The 24,581-nt window shown below is 40.7% G+C and overlaps 2 protein-coding genes across 2 annotated transcripts in view; one reads left to right on the forward strand and one right to left on the reverse strand.

The window, feature by feature from the left end:
* The window catches only part of cdh23 (cadherin-related 23), a 143,504-nt gene that overhangs the window by 31,991 nt on the left and 86,932 nt on the right, over positions 1-24,581 (reverse strand). Inside the window, exons 14-34 of the mRNA XM_026354390.2 lie at positions 19,705-19,769; positions 18,844-19,081; positions 16,989-17,094; positions 16,692-16,819; positions 14,065-14,137; positions 13,044-13,160; positions 12,706-12,818; positions 12,333-12,440; positions 10,257-10,446; positions 9,754-9,899; positions 9,179-9,398; positions 8,481-8,633; positions 8,120-8,233; positions 7,283-7,431; positions 3,175-3,235; positions 2,570-2,718; positions 2,114-2,249; positions 1,106-1,494; positions 638-739; positions 477-479; positions 159-308 (exon numbers count right to left, since the gene is read on the reverse strand). Of these exons, the coding sequence (XP_026210175.1) occupies positions 159-308; positions 477-479; positions 638-739; positions 1,106-1,494; positions 2,114-2,249; positions 2,570-2,718; positions 3,175-3,235; positions 7,283-7,431; positions 8,120-8,233; positions 8,481-8,633; positions 9,179-9,398; positions 9,754-9,899; positions 10,257-10,446; positions 12,333-12,440; positions 12,706-12,818; positions 13,044-13,160; positions 14,065-14,137; positions 16,692-16,819; positions 16,989-17,094; positions 18,844-19,081; positions 19,705-19,769 (2,910 nt within the window). The remainder of the gene's footprint in view (positions 1-158; positions 309-476; positions 480-637; positions 740-1,105; positions 1,495-2,113; positions 2,250-2,569; positions 2,719-3,174; positions 3,236-7,282; positions 7,432-8,119; positions 8,234-8,480; positions 8,634-9,178; positions 9,399-9,753; positions 9,900-10,256; positions 10,447-12,332; positions 12,441-12,705; positions 12,819-13,043; positions 13,161-14,064; positions 14,138-16,691; positions 16,820-16,988; positions 17,095-18,843; positions 19,082-19,704; positions 19,770-24,581) is intronic.
* On the forward strand, positions 4,647-7,243 carry LOC113158471 (uncharacterized protein C10orf105). The gene is made up of 2 exons (XM_026354392.1): positions 4,647-4,785; positions 6,166-7,243. The coding sequence occupies exon 2, from the start codon at positions 6,178-6,180 to the stop codon at positions 6,673-6,675; it is 498 nt and encodes a 165-aa protein (XP_026210177.1). The 5' UTR covers positions 4,647-4,785; positions 6,166-6,177; the 3' UTR covers positions 6,676-7,243.

The following is a 24,581-nucleotide window of genomic DNA, read 5'->3' on the forward strand; positions in this document are numbered from 1 at the left end:
ATTTTGGTCATAATCATAGACAACTGTAGTAACTACCTTTAAGTTCATAAAGATATTTCAGTACTTATTTCATGTTTAAGTGCCAAACACATTGCAAGATATTTTTTGTAATCTGAGTCTTGTGTGTAGTCTGAGGAGTGTTCTTCCTTTATTCTCACCATTCCATTCAATCCAGCATCTCTGTCTCTTCCAAGCACTACTGCCACTTTTCTGCCCATGGGTGTGTTTTCTGGGATGCCCACTGAAGTATCAGATGTGATGTCGAACTCTGGATTGTTGTCATTCTCATCCAGAATGGTGATTGAAACCTGTTAAGAGGTAAGATCACTAAAGTGATACCTACCTTTGAGATTAACCGTACCAAACTTAAAGATTCAACCAAAAAAATACAAGCTAAGCACATTTAAAACTGCAGACAATACATGTGATACTGTAACTCATATTCTAAACCTTATAAAATCACCATAAAGACTTACCTTCTGCAGTCCCAAAGAGAGAAGCAAAGTACAAAAGAGGATTGCCATTAAGTTTCTATAACAGAACACATACATACACATGTACTGTAATAAATTTGAAATGACACATGAAGGGCCATGAATAGGTTATAAATACCAAAATTCGAAAAGAAACAACCTACCACAGTGGAGTCCTTTTTAGGTCCCCCATTATCAGCTACAACAGTCAGAGTGTACATGTCCCCCTTCTCTCTGTCCAGCAGGCCTGTCACCGTTATGCGGCCCTGAAACATCACACACATCATCAGCATAAATCTCTGGCCCCATACAGATTTCATACAAGTTCCAGACAGGGAGCCATGACAGAGACAGACTAACAAGTATTATAAAAAAATCAACAATATCAAAAAGTCCCCATTTTCCTACTGTGAAGGGAATCAAATGACTTCAAAGCAAACAAGCTCTTTGATCAGGTTACAGTTATGCAGCGACAAAATCACAGAGGAAGAGGTGTTTTCGAATCACATTGTGGTAAATGGATGAAACATATTTGACAGAAGTTGGGTGTAGTCTTTGAAGTGTAAAAAAAAAAGGGATGTACATTGTGTTGATTTATTAAATGACCTTTCCTCCATTGCTCCTTTACTCACCGTGACGCTGTCTATCTTGAAGAGGGCCAGAGCTGCAGGTGATGTGTCAGGGTCGAAGCGGTAAGTCAGCTGGTTCAAGTTGTCAGGTGACTGGGCCTGCACTTGGACCACCTCTGTCCCAGTGGCAATGTTCTCACGTAGTGAAGCCTCATAACCAGTGGAGGCAAAGGCTACAACCTCATCCAGCTCATTAAGTAACGTGACATAGACGGTGCAGAAGCCTCGGTGGAAAGGCGGAGCCTGGTCAGTAGCTGAGACATTCATTAAGTAGGTGGTCTTGGTCTCATAGTCCAGGTAGTCTAGCGTGGTTATTAGGCCAGTGCTTACATCCACCTCAAACTTGCGATCTGAGCCAGACACAATGGCATAAGCCACAGCTCCACCATCACCTGAACAAGTAGACCAAGAGGGGTTGGTAAGAAAAATGCTGACCATAGCGACTATTTCATATGTGTAGTTATATATAATTAACTATATATAAATAGTTACTAGGACACTGTTACACTGAAGCTACAGTTATACCAAGCAGCTTCACTGTTGTTGACATTCTGTTCTGTTTCTATGCTGTTCATATGCTGTGTTTATTTTGGTTTCTGGCCTTCTGTAAAGCTTTGGAAAATGTATGTCATAGCACCCGATGTGTCATAAAGTGGCTTCAAAACATGCTACACTACGGGAAATGAATAGAGGAAGTTTAAGCTGTGGAGCAGAAGTAGAGATCAAAATGCCAAATAGTGATTTTTGTGTGACATCAGTATATGAGGTATAAAAACATTCTGCTGAAGACGTGCTTCTTTGTAGTGGCAACCACTTGTGTTAGAGTAGTTGATGTGCAAACTCTCTTGCGCTAGTAGAACAGAAATGGGATGTTTCAAGGCACAGTCAGCTAAATGTCGCTTTCTATTTATGGTATGAAGATTAAACTGAAGGGACACTTAAGGGTCAACAACAAGAACTGACATAAAGCTGAGCAACAGTTCCTGTTCTCCTGTCCTTTCATGGACTCACCAGTGTCACGGTCTGTGGCACGCACCACAATCACAGACGTCCCAATGCCAGCTGTCTCCCGAAGGCCCAAGCGGTTGTATTGTTGCTGGGTAAACACTGGCACCTCATCGTTGGCATCATTCACATATATGATCACCTGCGTGGGAGGTAAAACAACAATTACATATAAAAATTAAGGATTAGTCTCTTTGGGAAAGAAGACTTTATAGTCAACTCATGAAGCAATGAAATGATAAATATGGTGCATATATCTCGCATAAGATTACCATTTTTGAAAAGATGCCATGGCTTCCTTTTAAAGTTCAAAATCCTTATGCTCTATATTCAAAGGAATAAAGTATTTCTAAATAAAAGTATACTACCCATTTGGTATGCAGTACAAGTAGGAAATGTGCATGTTATAGCATCTCTGCGAGTCCTGTCCATCACCCCTCCAGATGTTATTTTCTTGCTCACCCTCACAGAGCTCCTCATGCTGCCCTCATCGCTGTTGTAGGCCTCCACGTCCAACACATGGGAGCTTTTGGTTTCTCTGTCAAGAGGATTGAGGCCTCTTGTCACCAGCCCGGTCTGTCTGTCTATGCTAAACTGATTGTTGCTGTTCCCTGTATGCATGCATTCACAAACACAAGCACACACATACGGAAAGAGATAATAAAAAGAAACAGAGGAAAAGTGAGACTTCTACAAAAACATTTTATTTAGCCTTTGGGTTTTAATGATTGTGTCTTCCCTAAATAGTCAAAAAATCTGCCAATTGGGTGAAATAATTTCAGTTACTTACGCTGCACAGTAACTTGTTTAAAGAACCTGTTCATAGTGGCAAGATCTGCCTTTTACTCACTGGCTGCTTATAATCGGCACCCACAGAACTTTTAAACCTGGAAACCTTCTATCAGAGATTTTGTGTGCTGAATCTAAACTATTAAAAAACAATACTACCACCACAAACTTTATTATTCTACAGAGTCTGTCTTAAGGACCTTTTCTTTCAGCACATTTGTTTGTAAGGCAGGAGACACCGTTCAAAGTGCATCTGTAAGAAAAACTGCAGTTTTTACCGGTGAGAATCCTGTAGAGAACGTGGCCATTTTCCCCCTCGTCTACATCTGTAGCTTGAACCTGTACAGACACACACAAGCAGAAACTCTTACTTACTTACATAAAAAACCTTCACAAGGACACGGCCACAATAATAAGTAAATACATAGCATTCAGGCACTGGCCTGTGATGCTGATGATAATGGCAACATATATACACTACAGTTAGAAATGTCCTTGTTTTACATGAAAACATACTAAAAATGAGTTTCAATACAAAATATAATCACTGACAAACTTTCATATTGATTTGGAATTGTTTGCGGGGAACTATTCAACTCTATTCAATGCCAGTTGAAAGGTGTTGCGCACTAATGTAGTTTTCTTGCTCAGTTGTGCACTGAACACTAGACAACTATGTTTTAATGGACAAATAAAATGTATTGTTAAAAACAGACATTTCTAAGTGTACTCAAACTTTTGAAAGTTAGTTTAGAGGTGTCAAGTATAGCTGTTATAATGAGATGATGAACAGTTGGATTCGATTATCAGTCAGGCTGGAAGTTCTGCTTACTTCTCCAGTGTTTTAACTATTACACGTTGCTATATGATACACAAAAAAGTATTTAGTGGTACAAACAAATGGACACACCAATATATTTCCTCATTCACAACACATCCACTGGTGACAAGTATCTTGTTGCCACAACAACTCCATCGTGGCAGGGAGAAACTCCCTCTCTTTCAGGCAGTAAGCCAGAAGCAGCTAAGAACCCGAAGCAAATGCAGACAGCATGGCTCCACTACATACACTGATAAATAGCGGAGTATGCTGGGCTGCTGGTGAATGGGTCATGTCATAAGACTGCTTTCTGAATCCAATGTGGCTCAAAGCCACTGGCACTGGATGAGGCTGACTTCATGTCACACCCTGCTCCTCTTGTGGATATGTCAAAATCTGTGGAGGAGCCTACAAAGTGCATATTCAATTGCATATAGAGATCCACACTCAACACACTCAGCACATGTACGTGTGCTCAGGTATGCACAAATACAGACACGCACAGTCCATCTCTTGCTCTGTGCGTCCTATTTTGCTCTCTCTGTGAAGAGGGGCCCAACTTCAGTCTCATTAGCTTTATAAAGAGATGTTGAGAGGAGAGGAGAAAGAGGAGGGGAGGTGAGGGGGAAACACAAGAAAAAAAGAGGCTGGGGGGTGAGACTGGTGAGCGATGAATAGGGTATTACACAGTGGACTGCACCACTTAGGCTACACAAGGGGTGTATAAAGTGTACAACTACATTGCAGAGCCAGATGTTGTAAGTGTTAGCATGTGGAGTGTAAGCACTATGAGATTATTCACTAAGCCTCTGGATGGCCCAGAAAACTAAAGACACTATTGTCTTTGGCTTCCTGGGATTAAAAACAATACTGATACATTTCAACTGTAATGCTGTTACCCACATTTTACCCAGTTTTCTCCTTGTTCCCTCTTCCTCCCGAGTATTTTCCCTCTGCCTCTGGGAAAGTAGCAGTTTAAAGGGGAAAAACAAGTGCGTGGAGCCAAGAAACTAATTTGACCTCAGTTACTCGGACTAAGCAAGGGGCTGTTTTAAAGAGTCTCTAAAGTGTAGGTGTAAGTATATATATATTTTTATATATGTTTTAGATGTTTTGTTCCAAATTGCTATGGATCTTTAACTCTTTAGTGCTTTAAAGGTAAACATAATTAAACTCTTTACAATATTAAGGTGGTATAACTGTGGTATAAATCTTTTTAGTGCCACCTACGATATGCATTTTTTTTTCTGCAGTCTCACCATGAAAGGTTTTTTTCCAAAATGTGAACTGCTTGACATGTGCTGGAATAACTGCACGTAGTAAAATGGAGTATGAGAACGCTGTTGTATACAGTTGGTTTTAGTAAGGTTTTTATCTGAATTATTAATCTGAAAATTAGCCAAACAAGAGTTTGACAACTATGAAATATTACTATAGTCTATGTTTTAATAGATTTTTTTCATCCACTACTTAGATAATTTATATATACAAGTATAAGATTATAAACACCATTGAACAAAGACCAATTAAGAGGCAAAATTAAATATATTCAGAAGGGTCCTCCTAACAAATTACTGGAGAACTCAAGCGCACGTTGGTCAAACTTTATAAAGCAACAATGTGGTGTGATAGAGAGGGAGAATACCTTACAGCTAAGCTGCCAAGCTTAAGAGCAGCATGCCTAATCATGAATGTGTGTAGCACAGCCTACAGTATGTGTGGATGAGAAAGAAACTTTGTGCTTAATAAGTGTGTGCGGGTGTGTGTGTGGCATATGTGCTTGGAGGCGCTGACTAATGAACTGACTCTCTAACGAGCCATCCTGCTCCACTGGCCTTTTCACAGCTTTCCTGGCATTTGGTCTTAAAAATAATTTCACGTCCCAATGTGTTTCCCTTAAACCGATAAGCCATGCTTTGTCTCCGCTGAATTAAGGACGATGACATTTACAAATGTTACAATGCTGAAGATGGGGGCGCACAGAATGAGGGGGGGGGATAATTGGAGACCGGGGAGGAAGAGGTGGGTGCCTTGCATTTTGCAAGGGGCATTTTAATAAACCCAATTTGTTTTACATTGAAGAAAATCTGTCAAGCATTGACTGTTTTGTAGTCCTTGATTTAATAGCTACATAATTGCCACAAATGCCAAACACTCACTACATGTGCAGGTGCATGGAAGTGTTACTGTGCTTGTGTGTGTATGTGTTCAAGTGATGTAAGCCCTTGACTCTATGGTCACAACATAGTGAAAATAAACCTACTCAGCTTGATTAGGCTTGGCTACTGAGATGAAACACAGCATATCAAGAGAGCTACTGGGGCACTTAGAAGCTAACTAGATACACACACACGCGCATGCACACAGCCACATACATCAGCAAACACACACAGTATCTGAAATGTCCCAACACATAGCTCTAATCTAATGTTTTTTTTCTTCCATCCAGCACCAGTACAACATGAACGCCACTGAGCCAGGCTCCACTTACACCTTTACCTCTTACACAGAAAACACCACTCCGTCGAGCCTGACAACCACCTCCATCTCTTCCACCATCCCACAGTGGCCATCCTCTTCTTCAGACACCCATGACCCCGAATTCACCATCATGATGGTGCTGGGCTTATCCTTGTTGCTGGCAGGGTTTGCGGCATTCCTGGCAGTGTGCCGGCCCTCTGAACAGGACGGGGAGTCTGAGGGAAGCTGTGGTCCAGGGGACAGCTCGGCTCATGGAAGAAGTCGGTCCAGTGAGCCGCAGCTGAAGGTGTGGAGGAGACTGGGCTCATATCGGCGTTCATACAACCTCTCCTTCAGACGGCCACCACATCGCAGGCCACATGAGCGTGAGAACACACACGTGACTCCATCAACAGTCCAACAGACACCACAGCCTGAAGCCAGCATGGAGCCCCACCTCACTATGCCATGTCTATTTGACTATGTCACTGAAATCTGACTTGAGGACAAGCTGCCAGCTGGACTGACTCCTCCCCAAAACAAGTGACACATTGTACATTTTATTGTTGGTGCTGCAAACATTACTAATACAAGGTGTGAGGGAAGATGAAGAGTTTTTAGCATTTGTTTTAACATACATTGAATGTCAGTGGAGGAGGTTAACTACAGTATACTATAAGTGCATAAAATGTAGGCAATCAAAAAGCCATTGTGGCAGCTTCATGCACTTTTGTAACTCATTTCTTCTCCCACTATAGTAGATAACACTGTTGGGCATAGATGACCCTTATTAGGGCAGCTTTGCACTATATTCAGTTGAGGTAACAATGATTTTATATGATACTGAAATTCTCCCAGTAAGGATTACTGAGCACTGTCAAAGCTCACACTTTGCCCTGAACTGAAATTTCCATTTCATTTACATTAGTAGTATAGTATAACTTTGTGCAGGACTTTAACTGATACTGACAAGGCAAATGCAACCAGAGCCAAAAAGCAACCACCCTGGAGCAGATTTTTTGTTTTTTATGATGTTAGGACATAAAGTGGCTTTTAGGTTTGACTGGTGAAAGGGCAGTATGTGTTTAGATTTGTGTGTTTTCTACCTGAAGGATGCTGGTTCCTTGGGGCACGCTCTCCAGTATGGTGGTCTCATAGCTGTTTTGCAGGAAGATGGGTCTGTTGTCATTAACATCCTGCACCTCGACAAATACAGTGGCTGTGCCTGTCCTCCGGCTGCCTGCTGGACCATTGTCTATGTGCAGAAACAGGCACATTCACAAACATATCAGCTACAATCATTCCGTTTCGTGCCGATTTTAGGGGCGATATCAGGATAACTGACATATAGGTTGCTGTACCAAATTCTCAACTATATGATTAAAAATATATACAAAATGGAACTGGTTCTGTATTAAAATGCTACATTAAACAATCCACTAATCTTTGGAGAACAGAGAAAATTTAAACCAAAAATAACTTGTTATAAAGAAGTAAGACTGGAACATTGCTGTCTTATCAAAACTTGGGTCATTTTCAACTGCTTGTGAATTAGGACAATATGTGCAATTCTCTTCTCTTGCACAGTTTTGCATTATCTCCGTCTCTTCTCCCCTCGCTTGTGTCTCTGGCCGCCTTAGCAGATAAGCCACCCTGACTCAATGGTTTCCAAAACAGGAAAACCTCACAGTTTTTGTTCTTTCTTTTCAAACAGGAACAAAGGCAGTTGAGCAACAGTCTGAAATCACTGCAGATGTGCAGGCATCACTTTTTTTTATCGTTGTCAAACACAAGTTGAAAGTAGAAGCATTGAAAATGATAAAACTAAACAAGTGAGAAAACAAGCTCTATTATGACAAATACAAACACCATGCAAAAATGACAACAAAAACAGACGATAAAGATTTTCTATCATTATAAAAACATATTAATGCATGACACACCAATAGCTTCTATGACCAAAATATAGGCTGCTTGGGTCTCTCTGTCTAGGCCAACCACTGTCCGAACAACTCCATCTCTGAAGCCCACGCTGAATTTGCCATCTTGATTGCCACCTAAAAACACAAAACACAAACATATTTCCTAATACATTTACAGTATATTAGAAAAATACACCAATTTATATAATGTACATACATACATACATATCACAGCAACAATATTAAAGCTCGCCAAATTCACAAACACGCACAGATGAGATCGACAAAAATACTAAATGTGCATTATGAATGCATAGTCCAGATAAGCATATAACATTGTAGCCAATAGACCCACAAAACACTTCCCACTGTGACCTCTGACCTGTGATGAAGTAGCTAAGTTCAGCATTGAGGCCAGCGTCGTTGTCAGAGCAGCTGAGGCGCACTACAGAGCGGTCTCTAGGCACATTCTCCAGCAGAGAAACATTGTACACACGAGGATTGAAGGTGGGCGTCTCATCATTTACATCCAGGACTGGCACATGTGCACAAACACACAGGCAAAAAGACAAGGACACACAAATAGATGTACATGAGGACAAATAAGGCAGCAGGGTGGTGTACCGAATAGAAAGACTTGTACTACTGTATAAAATTAGAAGATTTGAGGTGTGGAAAAAAATGGTTCCTTGTGGTGTTTGTTGCTACAGAAACCCCTGTGACAAAGATCTCTGTGAAACAGTTCAAAATATTTTGATACTTTTGGCTGATCTCGTCTGAAAAATTTCAGAAAGCTATATTCAGATTTTCCATTCTTTTTTTTATTTTTATTTTTTTATTATGTTTACAGCAGTCCAACCTTTTCCTTTTAGGATTTTGCATGTCCTACCAGCAGATGGTAACACGTTTCTCATCAGACTCCTGAGACGTGACAGTACAGTAACAAATTCCAACAAACTCCTCATGTAACTTAAAGTCCAATTATACCATGTCTAAGTAGTTTTATTTGTAGGGTGACTTCAGAGAGAGCAAAGCAAATTCAAACCCCGTCTCTCATCATCATCATCATCAGACTCTCACCTGAGACAGTGAGGGTTGAAGTGGAGGTGCGAGGGAACCTTCCTGCATCGTAGGCTATAATCCTCAAATAGTACTGTCCAATCTGCTCACGATCCAGGACTGCCGTTGAGGTGAGAACACCAGTGCTGGTGTTGAGGAAGAAGTCAAGGCGAGGCATACCCATCTGTAAAGCCATTGTAATCAAACCATTTTTATCTTCATCTGGGTCCTCCACCTGGACCTAGAGGAGAAAATAAGAAGCAAGGATCGAAAAAAAACATGACAAGGTTACTGAAAGGAGAGAGGACAGTACACGGTGAATGGAGGAATGTGTAGAACTAGAGATTTAAGCAATAATAATGCAGTACCAAACATTCATGGTTCCTGTCTCTCCTTAATATCTAATTCATCATGTTGGCTAAATGAGAATATAATCAAACATACGTCTCTGTCTTCAACTATTGTTTAACTTCACCCTAAATATTTAGTTAGTGCCACGCTCCCTGGGAGATTTGGTAACTCTTCAGAAAGGAAGATTTAAACATTCTAAGAGCACATCCTTTTATAATAATAATTAATGCAATCTTATGGTTTACCCTAAAAACTGAAGATCCAATGGACAGTCCCTCTAGCACTTCAGCCACAAAAGGCAGGTTAAGGAAGGTTGGGTCGTTGTCATTCAGATCGAGCAGGTTGACAAATACTGTGGCGCTCACTGATGCACGCAATGGAGGTGTACCACCTAAAGAGGGCGCCAGAGGGACATAAAAGACAATTAAGTATGTATGTGCGCACGCGCACACACACACACACACACACACACACACACACACACACACACACACACACACACACACACACACACCTCTCACATCTCACGGTGAAATGAGTTTATTAGCAACAGTGAAAACTTTTATGGTCAACATAAAACTTGAGGAATGAGGCTTGGAGAAACATTCAAACTTTGTACTGAGAATCACATAAAATAATTTAAGCGTATATATCTTTTAGGTGTTTCATGAGTCAGACAACTTTACAGTGACACAGTAGAAATAAATGCTGACACTGACTTGTCACAACACACATACACACTACTCACGATCGACAGCTGAGATGATGATGGTTCTCATGAGGACTGCGTCCCTGGTGTTGGAGCTTTCCCTGTCCAGGGTTACCCCACTGGTGCGAATCTTCCCTGTGTTGTTGTTGATGGTATAGAAGGGGTTTTCTGGAGTGATACTGTAAACTACTGTCCCATTTTCCCCATTGTCAGGGTCCACTGCCAACACCTGGACAGTGGAGATACAAGTATAGCCTTCCTTTTATTTTTATTTTTCCTGAACTTAACGATGCCCCACTCTACAAAAGATAAGTCTTCCATTGATAGCCAGATCATAGCCTCAAGTTACAGCATATGGCTTAATAAAATAAAAGTGCATTAACAAAGAGTACGTAAAGATGGGGCAACGGGTAGGATTTAAAACAGAAATGCAGAATGGATCTTAAGAATAAGGAAATTAATCATAAAAGGAAAGAGCATAATAATAATAATGGTAACAGTTACTAATAAGCAACCTTCTATATCACCCAGAGAGAATCTGTACAGATGAAACGTCACAGATGAGACGTCTCTTTCTGACACAAAATGGTGATTGGTGACAAATGAGTGAAGCTGGAAGCCTGGCTAAATCATTGGTTGATTTTTAAAGAGCTGATAAATTATTCAGTACTGAATAAAAATGCGGGAAACTGGTTAATTGGTCATTAGAGGAACAAAGGTTTTGCAGGTATTTAATTATTAAGGTGACATGTTAGGCAGGAATCTCAGAGGCCCATTGATTAGCAATTGCCCAGACAAAGGTAAGCTAAGATGTGGGGAAGTGTCAGGCCAGTGCCTCTTGAACTAATTAATTTTGTCCTGAGCAGAGCACATTAAAATCGTGAGCAAATATATTAAGTCCACTGAACTGTAGCCTAGGACTGACTGCAGAGTAGCAGAAAAAGAGATTATTGTTTTGATATGAGATATAAAAGGCTTGCTGTGTGTGTGTATATGTGCTGAATGTAAAATGCTGCAGTAGTGAAGGTGCGATGCTCTGGGATTTGAGTGGGTTGATCCTTGCACTGGGCATAGCTACCAAATTCATCGGCTCGCTGGACACCTCCACGAGGACTCAGCAGGTGGCCTCTTGTCACCATGGAAACATTGGCCGGACCAGGGCTGCTTTGGGGCCAATTATAGGACTGTAAGCCTGGGTGGTCCGATTTATTGAAAAATGGTCAGAGGGGCAACAGCGTCTGTCCACTGCGCACAGAGAGTCACATACAGTATGCATCGCATCACTGGATGTGCCATGAATGATCTCAACTGAGGAACAGCTACAAGAGAACATGAACATTTGGAAAATCTAGCAACATTTTAGCAGAGCAACACTTGTACCTTTCATTTCTCTTTCCTCACCATTTGTCCATTTTTCTTTCCACCTCTGCACGATGGGTTCATGCTTCCTTCTCTGCCTGGTAGCTGAATAATTTGCTATGCATAACACTGCAGGCTATATTTTAATTAGCAATCGGACTCTCTTAATTATACTCACTGACGCCTCTTTAATTAATGGACAATCAGGGCTTAATTAACAACAACACATTGCCAAAGACACCAGCAGGACAAAGAGTTTGGGTAGTATTAGAGTGTTTACTTTGTGATGACCTAAACAGTGACGGCAATTAGTCCATCCATAGTTGAGGAGTATGAATGCAGATGTTACCTTTTTTACAGTGGAGATTATCTGAGGTGAGATTGAGAAAAGGAAACCTTCTGAGCAGGCCTCACCTTGGAGTGACAGGGAGCCTACAGTGTCCATGAGGTGTCACCTCACCTTCTACAATTACATCAATTAGTAATATGTCAAATGCTGAGGCTACTTTAGATAGAATTTTATGGATGGAAACTGGATTTAGCTGGTCTATTTAGGTATGTAAGACTGTAGACCCGCTGGCTATGTAGGTATAAAGGGCACATTCTTAGCTTAAAAAATGCAATGGGTATTTTCAGGTGATGACACTGACAATTTATCCCTCCGAATCTTACACACTGCATCTTTGAGTGTTAGAAAATGTCTAATCACCTAATCAACCAGGTAAAATTCACCAAATTTGGGGTAGGTGCACTCACAGAGATGACGTCAGTGTTTATTGGGCTCATCTCCACTACGTTGGCATAGTACGGCTCATCCCTCCACACGGGGGCATTGTCATTGATGTCCAGGATCGTAATGTTCACCTACAGAAAGTGAGAGTAAGAAAATTTACTCAGGCAAATTACTGATATAATTTATATAAAATACCTCAAATTATGATTTATGATTTATTTTTAATTTGATCAAATTATGGTTTTTCAAGCCAAAAGTCATAGTAAAAGATAAACAAACAAGAGAATATTTAGCCAAAACATTGAACTTGGTTTTGGATTAAACTATAGGCAACAGAGTAGTACATTTTATAAAGTCCAACTACAGTCAGAGCAAAGGTGGCCACAAAGTTTTTACCGTGGCGATGCCAGTTTTCTGCTGTGGGCCCACCCCTCCATCCACAGCTCTGACTATCAGGATGTACTCTGACTTCTGCTCTCTGTCCAGCAGGGCCGTGGTGGTGATCTCTCCTGAAATACACAAATATAACAGAAAGCTATTGTAGGCATAGATTTAAATAGGCAGAGATGCCTAATAGTTATTTTCAGGGCAACCATCAACTGAAGTGATCAAAACATGTTAATTTCAAATAAAGTGTAAATAAAAATTTTAGTCAGATCTAAACCAATGTCTTAGTCACAGGAATACTCTCAGAAAATACACGTTTGAACAAGCGCGCACACATACAGGCATACCTGAGCGTGAGTTGAGACGGAACTGAGAGGAGCCCTCCAGGGAGTAGATGAGTGAGGCCTGGCCAAATTCCCGGGAGGCGTCCAAATCAGTAGCATTCACAAGCAGTACAGTCGCCCCTGAGGAGAGGGAGGGATGAAGGGAGTGAGACAGAAAAAAGTTACAACTCAGAGTGGGGGAAAGAAGAAAAAACTGAAGGGAGAGACCGAGTCATGGAGAAAATATGTAAAGTCTAGTAAAGAGGTAAGACAGAGAGAGATGAGTAGCGACAGACTGAAATGGCATACACAGAGCTAATTTCTTCAACGCCCCCATGCACAGCTCAACTGATGGCATGGCAGTGAGTGGGTTTATGGATTAGTGGATTATCAGCTTGTTTGGCACAGCCCACACTTGGCACAGGCCTGATCAATACCCAGGCAGACTGGGGAATGAGAGGCCAGCCACCGCCGCAGGGCTAGCCTTGAGCTCAGCCTTGCAGCCCAACCCTTAGGCCTCCAGCTCAGGGCCAAGCACTTTAGCCATAGTTCCCTAAAATTCCTCAGCCCAAGCCGCTCAGCTAGGCTCTTCTTCAAATCAGGTCAGAAATACAAAAAGTGTCCAGAATCTGCTGAAACTCAGAGAAGGGGCGGTCAAATATCTCATTTCCCTTTAGCGACTAGAAACTAATCTATTGTGTGGGATAAAAGAGTCTGCATGCATGCATGAGAATGAATATAACAGCCACTGGTTTTGCCTTGAAAAGTCAATATCCTGCATTCTGACAGTTAAAGCAGTAAAGACATTATGCAAAATCAAAACAAATAAGACAGCAGAGGCCAGAGGAAGCAAACAAAATAAGACCTAAAAAATACATCCCCAAGAAAGTGGAAGTATTTGTTGAATGCACTAATAGTGAGGCAAGTCACATAGAAGGTGACTGTACAGCAATAGCTACACAAGGTGTTTAAGTTGTTAAATGTGCTTTGAGCTGTGCAGACCAGAAAACACAAACTGTAACCCCAAATGAATAAACGCACTCACCCGCAATAATGTTCTCTGGTATTTTAATGACGTAGGACGGTGTGCTGAACTCAGGCGGGTTGTCATTTTCATCCTGGAAGAGGCATAAACATCACTAATAGCTAAACAATGTAAAAATGCAAATGCTACGTAAGATTAACATAGATTAGAGATTAACATCTTTAGATATCAAGACACTGAGGAGCACACAGCGTTTATAATAGTAAAACAACAGTAGTGGAATCTCTAGATGAGGATAACTTTGTTTTATAGCCTCCAGGTTTTAGTGTTGCTGACTTCTGTTTCTCTGACCTAATCAAATATTATTTTATACAGACTAAGTATAAATATCCAACCATGAAGAATGCATTGTAGTTAATTGTTTCAGTGCTTTAGAACTGCAGAAATGAAGAAAAACTAGGCTTGTGGAATGTAACTTGAGGCTACTAGTGGAATAATGTAAAAGCTGAGGATAGATATTAAAGGGAAGACGCATTTGCAGTGAAAGGCGAGGAAATCATGCCAAACATCATTATTAATGGCATTACCCTAAAACGAAGAGTAATCAAAACCTATAATTTGACAAGAAATAATGACTACTACATGGAACAGCATCCACTGTCACACAGACTTTCCCACAGCATTTATATGTTTCACAAGCTCACACTCATTGAATTAGACTCCATTTCACAGCAACACATCCAGTTGTGTGGCTATTCGCAGAGAGCCTCCCCACTGTGTGAGCTGCTGAGAAATGTTAACACTTAAACAACACGCTCTGGCACCATTATCTATCTGGGCTCTGCCTAACACTGGCACACAGCATTGTGTGTGTGTGTGATGCTGCCAGTTACTGATAAACCCCTGTGGTGTGAGTCACAACACTATGGAGGACAGAGAGAGAGAGAAAGAGAGACATAAAGAGGGAATACAGAATTGTACATGTCTCACACTCAGCTTTTACATTCCAGCACAGACTTCATCATTGTTCTACAAAATATTTTTCCCTCATGTCGACAGTGTATAGATTTGCTTACTGTCCTTGCATATCAAAGGAAATTCCATCTGGATTCATTCATTTTGTCATTTCTTCTTTTATGACTAAAAAGCTATATGTATAATGGATGTCTATCAGGGGAAATGAGCTTAAGAGCCAGCAGGGATACAGTTTATGAGTTGTGCTTGCTCATTACATTTTTACTGCTATTTACAAAATCTTAACAGAAATCAACACTTGTGTTCACCATTTAAAAGTTAACAGAAAACAGAAACAGACAAAAAGATTTAAAAAGGTAACAGTTATCAGTTAACAGAACATCACACCACATTTACATAATAAATGGTTTAGATGAGCGACATTCTTAAAATTACAGAGTAAAAGTCTCACTATTGCAGAATCTAATGGCCTTTAGTGCACTTCTGCTAAATATACAGTAAATCATTTCTGAATAATACAACTAATATGTAATAAATAATAGTGATGTATGAACAAAAAAACAAATTTATGGACAGAAACATATCAATTAGCATATACTGTAACACAATAACTGCAAATATAACCACAAGTTGTAACTAGAATTTTGTCTAACCAGCCTGGCTTTAAAAAAACAAAAAGTCAAGTCAGTCCTGTTGAACAGGCTTACATGTAATTGCCTATAAATAAGTCATCTGACAAAAGGATAACATTTACATCAGAGTATAGAAAGCTACAGAGACTACAGAAAACCTCCCTCACAAAGCTGTAAATCAGATGTTAATGAAAGGGGTTAGAAAAGGCAGAAAACCTGATACGGACATTTGCTGAATGTGGATAACGTGAAAAATGGCACCTAACATTTGTAAATGAAAAACTGCAGAGAAACATGCAACAGAAACATAAATATCTAGTAGAATCAGCTCCCAAAATCTGTGTGTAGGATAGAGCAGTTACTTCTTCCAATGCCTTAAAATAAGACATTTAGTGATAAGACTGACAGAAGCAACTGGACTAGAAGCTCAGATAGCTGTTAAGTTTGTGACAAAACTGCAAACAAAGCTGTAATCAGACATGGATCAAAAGGTACAAAGAGTAATTCAGACAGTGTGGGAATGCTGAGACCTAATATATAAGCAAAGACATATAAAAGAAGACAAAAATCTTCCATGAGCCGGCTGACACCTGTCACACGCTGGCTCAACATTTAGATAGATATAAGACAGTTTAGCTATTATTCAGTACACATGATATTACAGCTCCATACGTTTCTCTCTCAAGTCTCAGGCACAGGAGCTCAAACATGCGTTTTCTATCTCAACGCCAGAGAGGTTGTTGTTCAAAGTAGCACTATAACATGCATTTGCACTTTTTAAGCTTAAAAATCATATAATCCTGTATCAATAGAGCCTCAGTATACAATATATAAAATATCTTTAAAAACTATCAAAACAACTTTCTGGAAGAAAAAGATTCATTGCCACAAAGAGGGCAAGACCAAAGGAACTGTGGCAATCAAAACATTAATCTTCTATGGAATTGTGAACATACTTTACCCTTAAAGGTATTAATAAAGACATTAGATGAATGGGAAAAAGAAGTTGGCTCAGTTTAATATTGAGATGTGAGCATGCACATGCGTTAAGGGGTATGTTTGTGTTGCAGAGATACTTACAATCACCTCCACTGTGACTGGGACAGTGCTGTTGAGGGATGGGTTTCCCCTATCTTTGGCCATTACTGTCAAGTAGATTGTCCCTTTGGGAACTTTCTCATAGTCCAGAGGGTTGATCACACTGATTACTGGTAGAAAAAAGCAGGTTAGGTGGGCTTTTGTGAAGAACTACAGTAAGGGTGTTTCAAATAGAAAACAATAACCACACTACAACTCAAAATGTGTCAGAACATCCACGACATCCCTGCCTGTATTGTAACTGGTACACTCTTGACATGAGCATGAACATGAGCTTACCTGCGTAGCCCTCCACCATGATGATCCTGAAGTAATCGGGGAAGGCAGAGGCTGAGATGATGGAGTATGTCAGAATGTTGTTGGGAGGAGAATCCTCATCTGTAGCCTGTGGGTGGGATACAGTGAGAGTAGAGGATGAGAGTGGCTTTAACATGTGCCAGTGACAGTCAAAAGTCCACAGAGAGAATAAGTTTTTAGGGAGAGAGACAAGACGACAGACAGGGTAACAGGACAGATGCTCAAGTAGACAGTGCTACGTATATGTATATTTCTGCACAGCATGGGTGCGTATCAGTCTGTGCATATGTGTGCAGCCAGTTAGCTGTCAGTCAGTGACAGCATTTTATTGGACAGATTAAAGCTGATTTTGTCTATTAGTGGTACAGGCGTCAATACTGGATGAACACCAACCGAGCCAAGACAAGCCAAGCCAGCAGAGGACAGATGAAACCATACTTTGCAGGGCTAATCCACAACAACATCAACAACAATGATGACACCCCCTCATTATTCTTGAGCTGGCAGAAACTTAAACATGAGTCCTCCGGCTGTGAGGAGAGTCTAATGGGCCTCACTGGCATCATTAGCGGCTGGACAGGTTGTCAAAAACACTCACTTGTATCTCACTATAACACGCGTATCTCTACTCTTTCATTTAATGCCAAAATGTCGAGTAAGCACTACCTTTCTTCCCCCACAACTTTTTAAGCTGGTGTTCTCTTCCAGACTGTCTCTCTGGATCAAATTTCAACAAATAGTTCCATATTAGATGGTCGTTTACCACTCAAAGGTAAAAAGAGACAGGGCTAGAAAATCAAATAGATAAGTGGCAAAGGAAATGAAAAATAAAAAGTGTAGAGAAAATGGGGAAAAAAGGTTTAGCTGTTGGAGAAGACAGGCACAAGTGAGAGGCACAATCTACGCAGGCATTGTTTAGAAAAAGAAAGAGCAAACAGCAGAAAGCCTTTCTTTGCTTCGTGTCTATTTCTGTGTTTTTCCTCCTTCCTTCTTCTCTGCCTGTTTTTTAGAGTAGTGTGTGTTTATGTATGTGTGCAGTAAGTTCCAGGGCAAATAGCTGACACACAGACTTGTGAGGCTGGCTTCCCTGTTCCTCTCGGGCAACGTATTAATATCAGCAGCGTTTAAGGTTTGCTCAGACTAATCAAACACAGTGAGCCAAGCGTTCAATTCAGTCATCAGCTCTCACCGAGTAAACTCAAGCTGCTCTGGTGCATGTGGCAGGGTAAGCCACAGCTGTACCCACTTCCACACTTCCACAAGGGACATAATAGTCTCTCCAGGGCGCAATCAGAGGAAACGCTGAGCCATTAGTTACTATTGTGCCTGTTTGCCTCTGCCTTTTGTGTGGCAGTGACTGATGGCCAGCACTCCAGGCCGACCTGTTCTTCTTGGATACAGTGCACACAAACACATAACTACTGGATTATAGTAAAACAGAGGAAACAAGGCAAAAGAGGAGGAGGATGGCAGCGAAACCAAAGACTTGTGAGTCTGATGAATAGCGGTCTGATAACATGTAATTCTCTGCTGCAGAAGTAGCTCTTATGTGAATGTATGTAATGTGTCTGAGGAATAATGTAATTTGAAATCAATGGTAAATATATTTATAGATATTTATATATCTAGAAATGTAATCCAATTCTTGCAGCTAAACAACAGGCACTTGGTTTAGAAACATTAGTATTTGAAATTAGTGATGTAACAGGTTTATAGGGTATTTTACAGCAGCTATAAACAGGACAGTTTTATGATATTGTTTTGTAACAGGCGTGCACCCTCTGCCTCATATTACTGTTTTAAAACTCCACACATTCAAGTTTTAAGCACATCTTACCCTGACTCGTGCCACCGACTGGACAGACTGGTCATTCTCTCTCAGAGAGCCCACATACGCCTCTTTCTGGAAAAGAGGTGCATTATCATTGACGTCCAATACATTCACACGGATCCTCCCGGTTGTCTCCTCTCCGCCACCGTCCCTTGCCAGCACGGTCAGCGTGAAGCGCTGCATCAACTCATAGTCCAGACTGGCCCGTAGAATGACCCAGCCCGTCTCCTCATCCAATGAAAACCTAAAGAGGAAAAACAAGTGAAACCACAGGCATGGTACAATATCTCCAAAATGTTTGGGAAAGATTATTCATGCTCCAGATGTGTTGATTGAACTTATCAGTGCTCACCAACACAAGTTATTTTAGCACTTTTAAAACATTATGTGATTTCATGTTATAATAAGGTAATGTCTTAATCTTTACTTATTTTTTCATGTTGGCACATTGCATTTGTAGGAAATAACTTGCCAAACCAATTCAACAAATCATAAAATAAACAAAAAGAGGAGAGGTAGTTAACACAGAAACTATTAAACAGTAGGATATCACACTAATAATGTTCTTTTGATACACAGAAGATAATGAATGAATGAAGTACTGCGAATGTCTGTTTTTCTCTGTGTGTGATCCTGTATATGTGTGGCCTAAAGAGAGACGTAACGAAAAGTGCCAGACATCGTTGGAACTCAGCTGTCTCTGGCAAGGCATTGTGGCAGAAACACTGCCGTTAAATTGTCTACAAGTGGCCAAATAAATGAAAAATTAATGTGAATGAGTGTTTGTGAGGATTTTGTGTGTGTGTGTGTGTGTGTGTGTGTGTGTGTGTGTGTGTGTGTGTGTGTGTGTGTGTAGCTGTATCTTACTGATCTGGCTCATCACTGAAGTAGTAACGCACAAGCCCAAATATGCCTGCGTCTTTGTCTGTGGCCTGGACAGATGAACACAAACAAAAATAAAATCTTTTTGAAATGATCATTAGTTCCTTGTAAAGCATACAATCGTGTGTGTCTGTGCATACTTGTGTCAGGTGAACACCGTTAGCAACCAGATATCTATAAAAAACGTCATCTGTCCTGACTGAGTTTCTCTGAATTTCTCACTCAAACAGCTGTTTATGGCTGTTTGACTTCATGATAAAACATGCAAGCCACGCTTCACTCTCCAGAGGTGTTGATTGGATTAAGTCTGATGGGAGAACTGATACATTTTCCTCACCCACATGACCCATCACTGTCGTAAAAGTAGCAACAGCTGGTGTCACATGTTTTGCAGAGGGTTTCAAAGACATACAACTTAAAACGCAATCCTTTCAGGAATCTTAATGAAACGCCACATTAACACATCTGTCTCTATAAACACAGTCCTTGTGCACACAAGCACTGGTTTCTGGTTTACACAATGGGTGTGTTGGTGCTGATGGATCACGGCTGGTGAGGCTGCTGTAATGGAGTTTCACATCAGTGGCTCTACAGTCAGTTGAATGGCCAAACTTGAACGTGTGTGAAGCCTGCTTTGTCAACCACGATGCTGGTCACTGTGATTTAGTGATGTCCTGATACCGACCCTCTCATGTGGGCCTTTGAGTTCAGGTGCATGTTTATATCGGGTGTAAGGCCCATACTTTTTTGCATGTGGCTGTGACTTACACTTCAACATGGTTTGCATTCTGGAAAAAATGAGTCTTTGCCTTTGTAGTATCTTTGAGGATGTATACATGTAAATGGGCAAAATGTGTCATGAATGTAATGGTGAACCTCTTCTTCTTTGGCTGTAGATGTATGTGTGCACATTTGAGTGTGCTCAGGAATATATATGCCTTTTACTTCAAAAGTATTGATGGGTGTATGGGTGTGTGGGTGTGTGTGTGTGTGTGTGTGTGTGTGTGTGTGTGTGTGTGTGTGTGTGTGTGTGTGTGTACTCCCACAAATGGAACAACGGCTGCAGTTATCACAGTTTTTCTCCCTGTTCTAAAAATGATACCATGCTATTTAGCTCAAGTCTGTACCATGTTTCTACTATATAGTCCTGATGGTGAATTGATGTTTCTTTTTAGTGTCTAAATGGTCCTTGTTTTGCTGTCAAGAGCACCAGAGCACTTCATGCCAAACGAGCAGAATGGAACGCTAAATACTTGCGAGGTGTTAGGACTAGCTGGGTTCTTATTTTTTCATCTGTCGTGTCTCAGTGACCTCATCCTTTGGTGTCATTCAACTGCTTCCTTCACTTTTTTTGCATTCTAACCCATGTCTCACTTCTTCTCCTCCTCCTTTATCTTTTCCTTTTTTCCCCTTCTGTCTTCCCCTCATTTTCCTCTCTGCATTCTGAGCTCCGCCTCCGTCTCCACTGTCTCCCCATTCCTCTACATATCTCCCTTAGCAGACTCTTCTCCCTTGATGCCTCACTCCCTACTGCGCTCCCTCTCTCCCAGGTGAGTGACAGGCCCATAAGTGCTCCAGTGATAGTGGTGGGGGTGTGTGACAGCTATCGAGGCAGTGACAGGAGCCAGTTTTAGCTCGGGAGCTAATACTGCCTCTGACTCTATGGCTGTGCCCCTCTCGCCACAGCCACAGACAGACAGGAAGGGAGAGAGCGACAGACAGCGTGAGAGAAATAAAAAGAGAGAACGACGATAGCCATCTCCACCCCTCCATCCCCCAAAATCATTTACAGACCTGCTCTTTTTCTCCCACCAAACAATCACCATGACAGTACAGCCCTTTCACTTTGCCAACTGCATGGCAAAGACTTAACTTTTGACACAGAATGCAGGCGTTCTGTGGACAGTAGAGACTGGCTTGTGCAGGGATTTGCTGTATCTCAAAACCATATGACTGGATCCTTCACACCAGGACATTATGTACCTATGTCATCATAGTAGCCTAATTTCTTTTTGGCCAGTGTGCTGAAGGTAATAAAAAAGTTGGTGAGATGGGGCGCACAAAGAGAAAATGAATTTAGGATTTACTGGAGAAAGAACTACTATTACTTTGAAGTAAAGCTGGGCAATGTGCCTAATTAATGTGCTGACATTTGCAATAAGTTGTTAAAGTACAGCAATGACAAATAGGTTTGTGCCAAGAAAAAGCATGACACATTTATAAAACACCACTTTTTGGGAATCATCAAACAAGTATAGGGAATGTATATAGTTGCCATTGACTATGGTACAAAACACCTATTGGTTGATGACACAAACTCTTATTGTTAAAATACACAGAGGTGATAAAATGGCAGTATGTGTTGTAATTAAATACTGGGTCCAGACTGTGGCACTGAAAATCTCTTCTACTAAAGCAGTGGACTGAGGTATCAGAGTCAGCATGCTGATCAAAAGCCAAACTAAGTTGTTAAGGAGTTTCTGCACCAAGAGCCAGTCTGCTACTGATTGCCAATATAAACGCCACACACCCTAGAGTCCTCAGGCAGTAACTACAAAAGAGAAATTAGTTCTCAGTTGACCAGTTTGGTTAAATGATGTGTTTCTTCCCATCAGAAAGGTGAAGCCAGCAGGCAAACAACACTTATATGTGTATATGTGTGTGTGTGTGTGTGTGTGTGTGTGTGTGTGTGTGTGTGTGTGTGTTAATATGGGTGTACCTGGTGACTGATGCCAAAATGACGGTATATGTGAATGCATGTATGTGTGAGTATTAAGTACTTTTGCATGCAAAGTATAGTATGTTTATGGGTGCATAAACAAAGGTGGACAAAGATGCACAGAGTCATTCATTGTTGAGAAAAATATGCATTGCAACCACTTACAGTATAAACTGCTATTATTACCCTCAATTGCTTTCAAGAGAAAACGGAAATGAGAGCTTCCCCTGATAGGTGATAGAAAGACAGGCTTGCTCTGTGTGTCTGTGTGTGTAAGCTTGGGCTGGGTTGAAGAAGGTACAGAAGCAGATTATCAGCAAGCTATCTCATGGACAGTGAGAGAGGTTAAAGCTGCACAGGCTTTTCTATCTTGAGTGAGCTGGAATTTGAATTGATTGGCTCCCAAAATTGCCTTTTCTGCAGGAGCTTTGAGAGGCATGGAAAAGGAAACCAATTACTGGCTGTCAAAGCCTGCTGTCAAAATAGAGATGACCCCGAGTCCAAACACAGGCAACCTCCTCCGCCTCAGTGTTTTACACCTAAACACAACCACAAAGAAGACATAAACATACAGTCACATGCACACACACACATATGCACACAGCCAGAATGAAGATGTCCACTTTCTGACAACTATTGTGAGGGAGAGACATGGTTGTCAGGTTATCTTCCTCAGCTTTGGTTCTTCAGCTCTTACTTTCTCACTTTTTCAGTATCCATGTCAAGATCATAGATCAATCTTCACTAATGCTATAAAAGTGCGATACAGAGAAATATTGTATTCCAGCTCCTCTTTGTGCCAAAAGTTCTCACATGGTACTCAGTGCGTGTGAGGGACACACAGAGCAGAACATTGGTCATATGACACACGATGCTGCATATATTTAAGCTGTATATTATAAGCAAGATTAAGTGCCTGTCAATCAGCGGTGCGAACGTTTGTGGCAGAAAATGCATTCACAGTCACAGTAGGAGTCAAATGTTAATTCAGAATGAGAAACATGGGTCCCGTGATACTACATATTCGGTCTGCTGTTTGTCAGTATAAAAATGTGCAATAGCAATGAAGAGTTTTGATATACATTTAAGTACAAGTTCACATTCACATAGTACAGTGTGTTTTAAAATAAAATACTTTGTCCACACTGGCTACGAAGAGACCCTTCCTAATACTTTTTCAGTATATGATATGGGGAACAAAATCCACATCCTCAGTCCATGCAAAAATCAATCATAAATACTAGGCAGAGCTACAATGAGGCCTTAGCTGTCGGTGCTTTATTTGAATCATCAAAGTACAATGGTGGTAATCTTAGAAGTTGCTGCTTCATTAACAAGATTTTAGGGCCTATATCAGGTGGTGATTGACAGATGTGATTGATGCAAACTGTAAAACTTTGGAACTGAAATCTTTACATACAGTCTATAGGATGATTTCTATAACAAATAAAGAAATTAAGTTTAACTGAAAATACTGAACTTTTTTTTTTTAACAGTATCTTCATATTGTTGGTGGATTCTGTCTCTTTCATCCGACTCACATTGCAAAAAAACTGTACTGCCAGCATGGACAGGAGAAACAATTTTCAATTTTCAAAATTAAAAATAAAGAATCACCAAAGGCCCCTCACAACTCTTCTATTGTGCACACTAAGTCAAGTAAAAATAATACTTTTTAACCTTCCCTCTCAGTCAAACTAAAGACACGACTGAAAGCAAGAGGTGAACTGAAACATGAACTTAACTCACTTTTTGTTTTCTTTAGAGCATTGGTTTTTCCACTCTTCTGAGAAACATGCTGGTCTCTCTTCGAATGTACAGAAACTGCCATAGGTCTGTGCAAAGCCTGTGTGTATATCTGATCAATAATACAGAGCAAGAGTCAGGGCAGAGCAGTTGCTTGAAAAAAAAAAAAAAAAGCACAGAAAGTCAGACACTACGATGCAGCTATTTGGAGACGTGTCCAATTAATGACCACATATCCTGAATGCTACTCCCTCAACACTGTAAATAAACTTATGTGTGAATTGATGCATTTTCCATAATTTTTAAACTGGACACAGGTACGTGCAGCTGAAGTTTTGTGAAATTATGCAAAACTCAAACCACTTCAGCACAGACAAGATGCAAAATCCCCAGTCTA

Source organism: Anabas testudineus, chromosome 15, assembly GCF_900324465.2.
Source record: "Anabas testudineus chromosome 15, fAnaTes1.2, whole genome shotgun sequence".
In the NCBI taxonomy this organism is placed as follows: domain Eukaryota; kingdom Metazoa; phylum Chordata; class Actinopteri; order Anabantiformes; family Anabantidae; genus Anabas; species Anabas testudineus.

Excerpts from the sequence above, each read along its gene's own strand:
- LOC113158471 (XM_026354392.1), top strand. The coding sequence starts at position 6,178 with ATGAACGCCACTGAGCCAGGCTCCACTTACACCTTTACCTCTTACACA.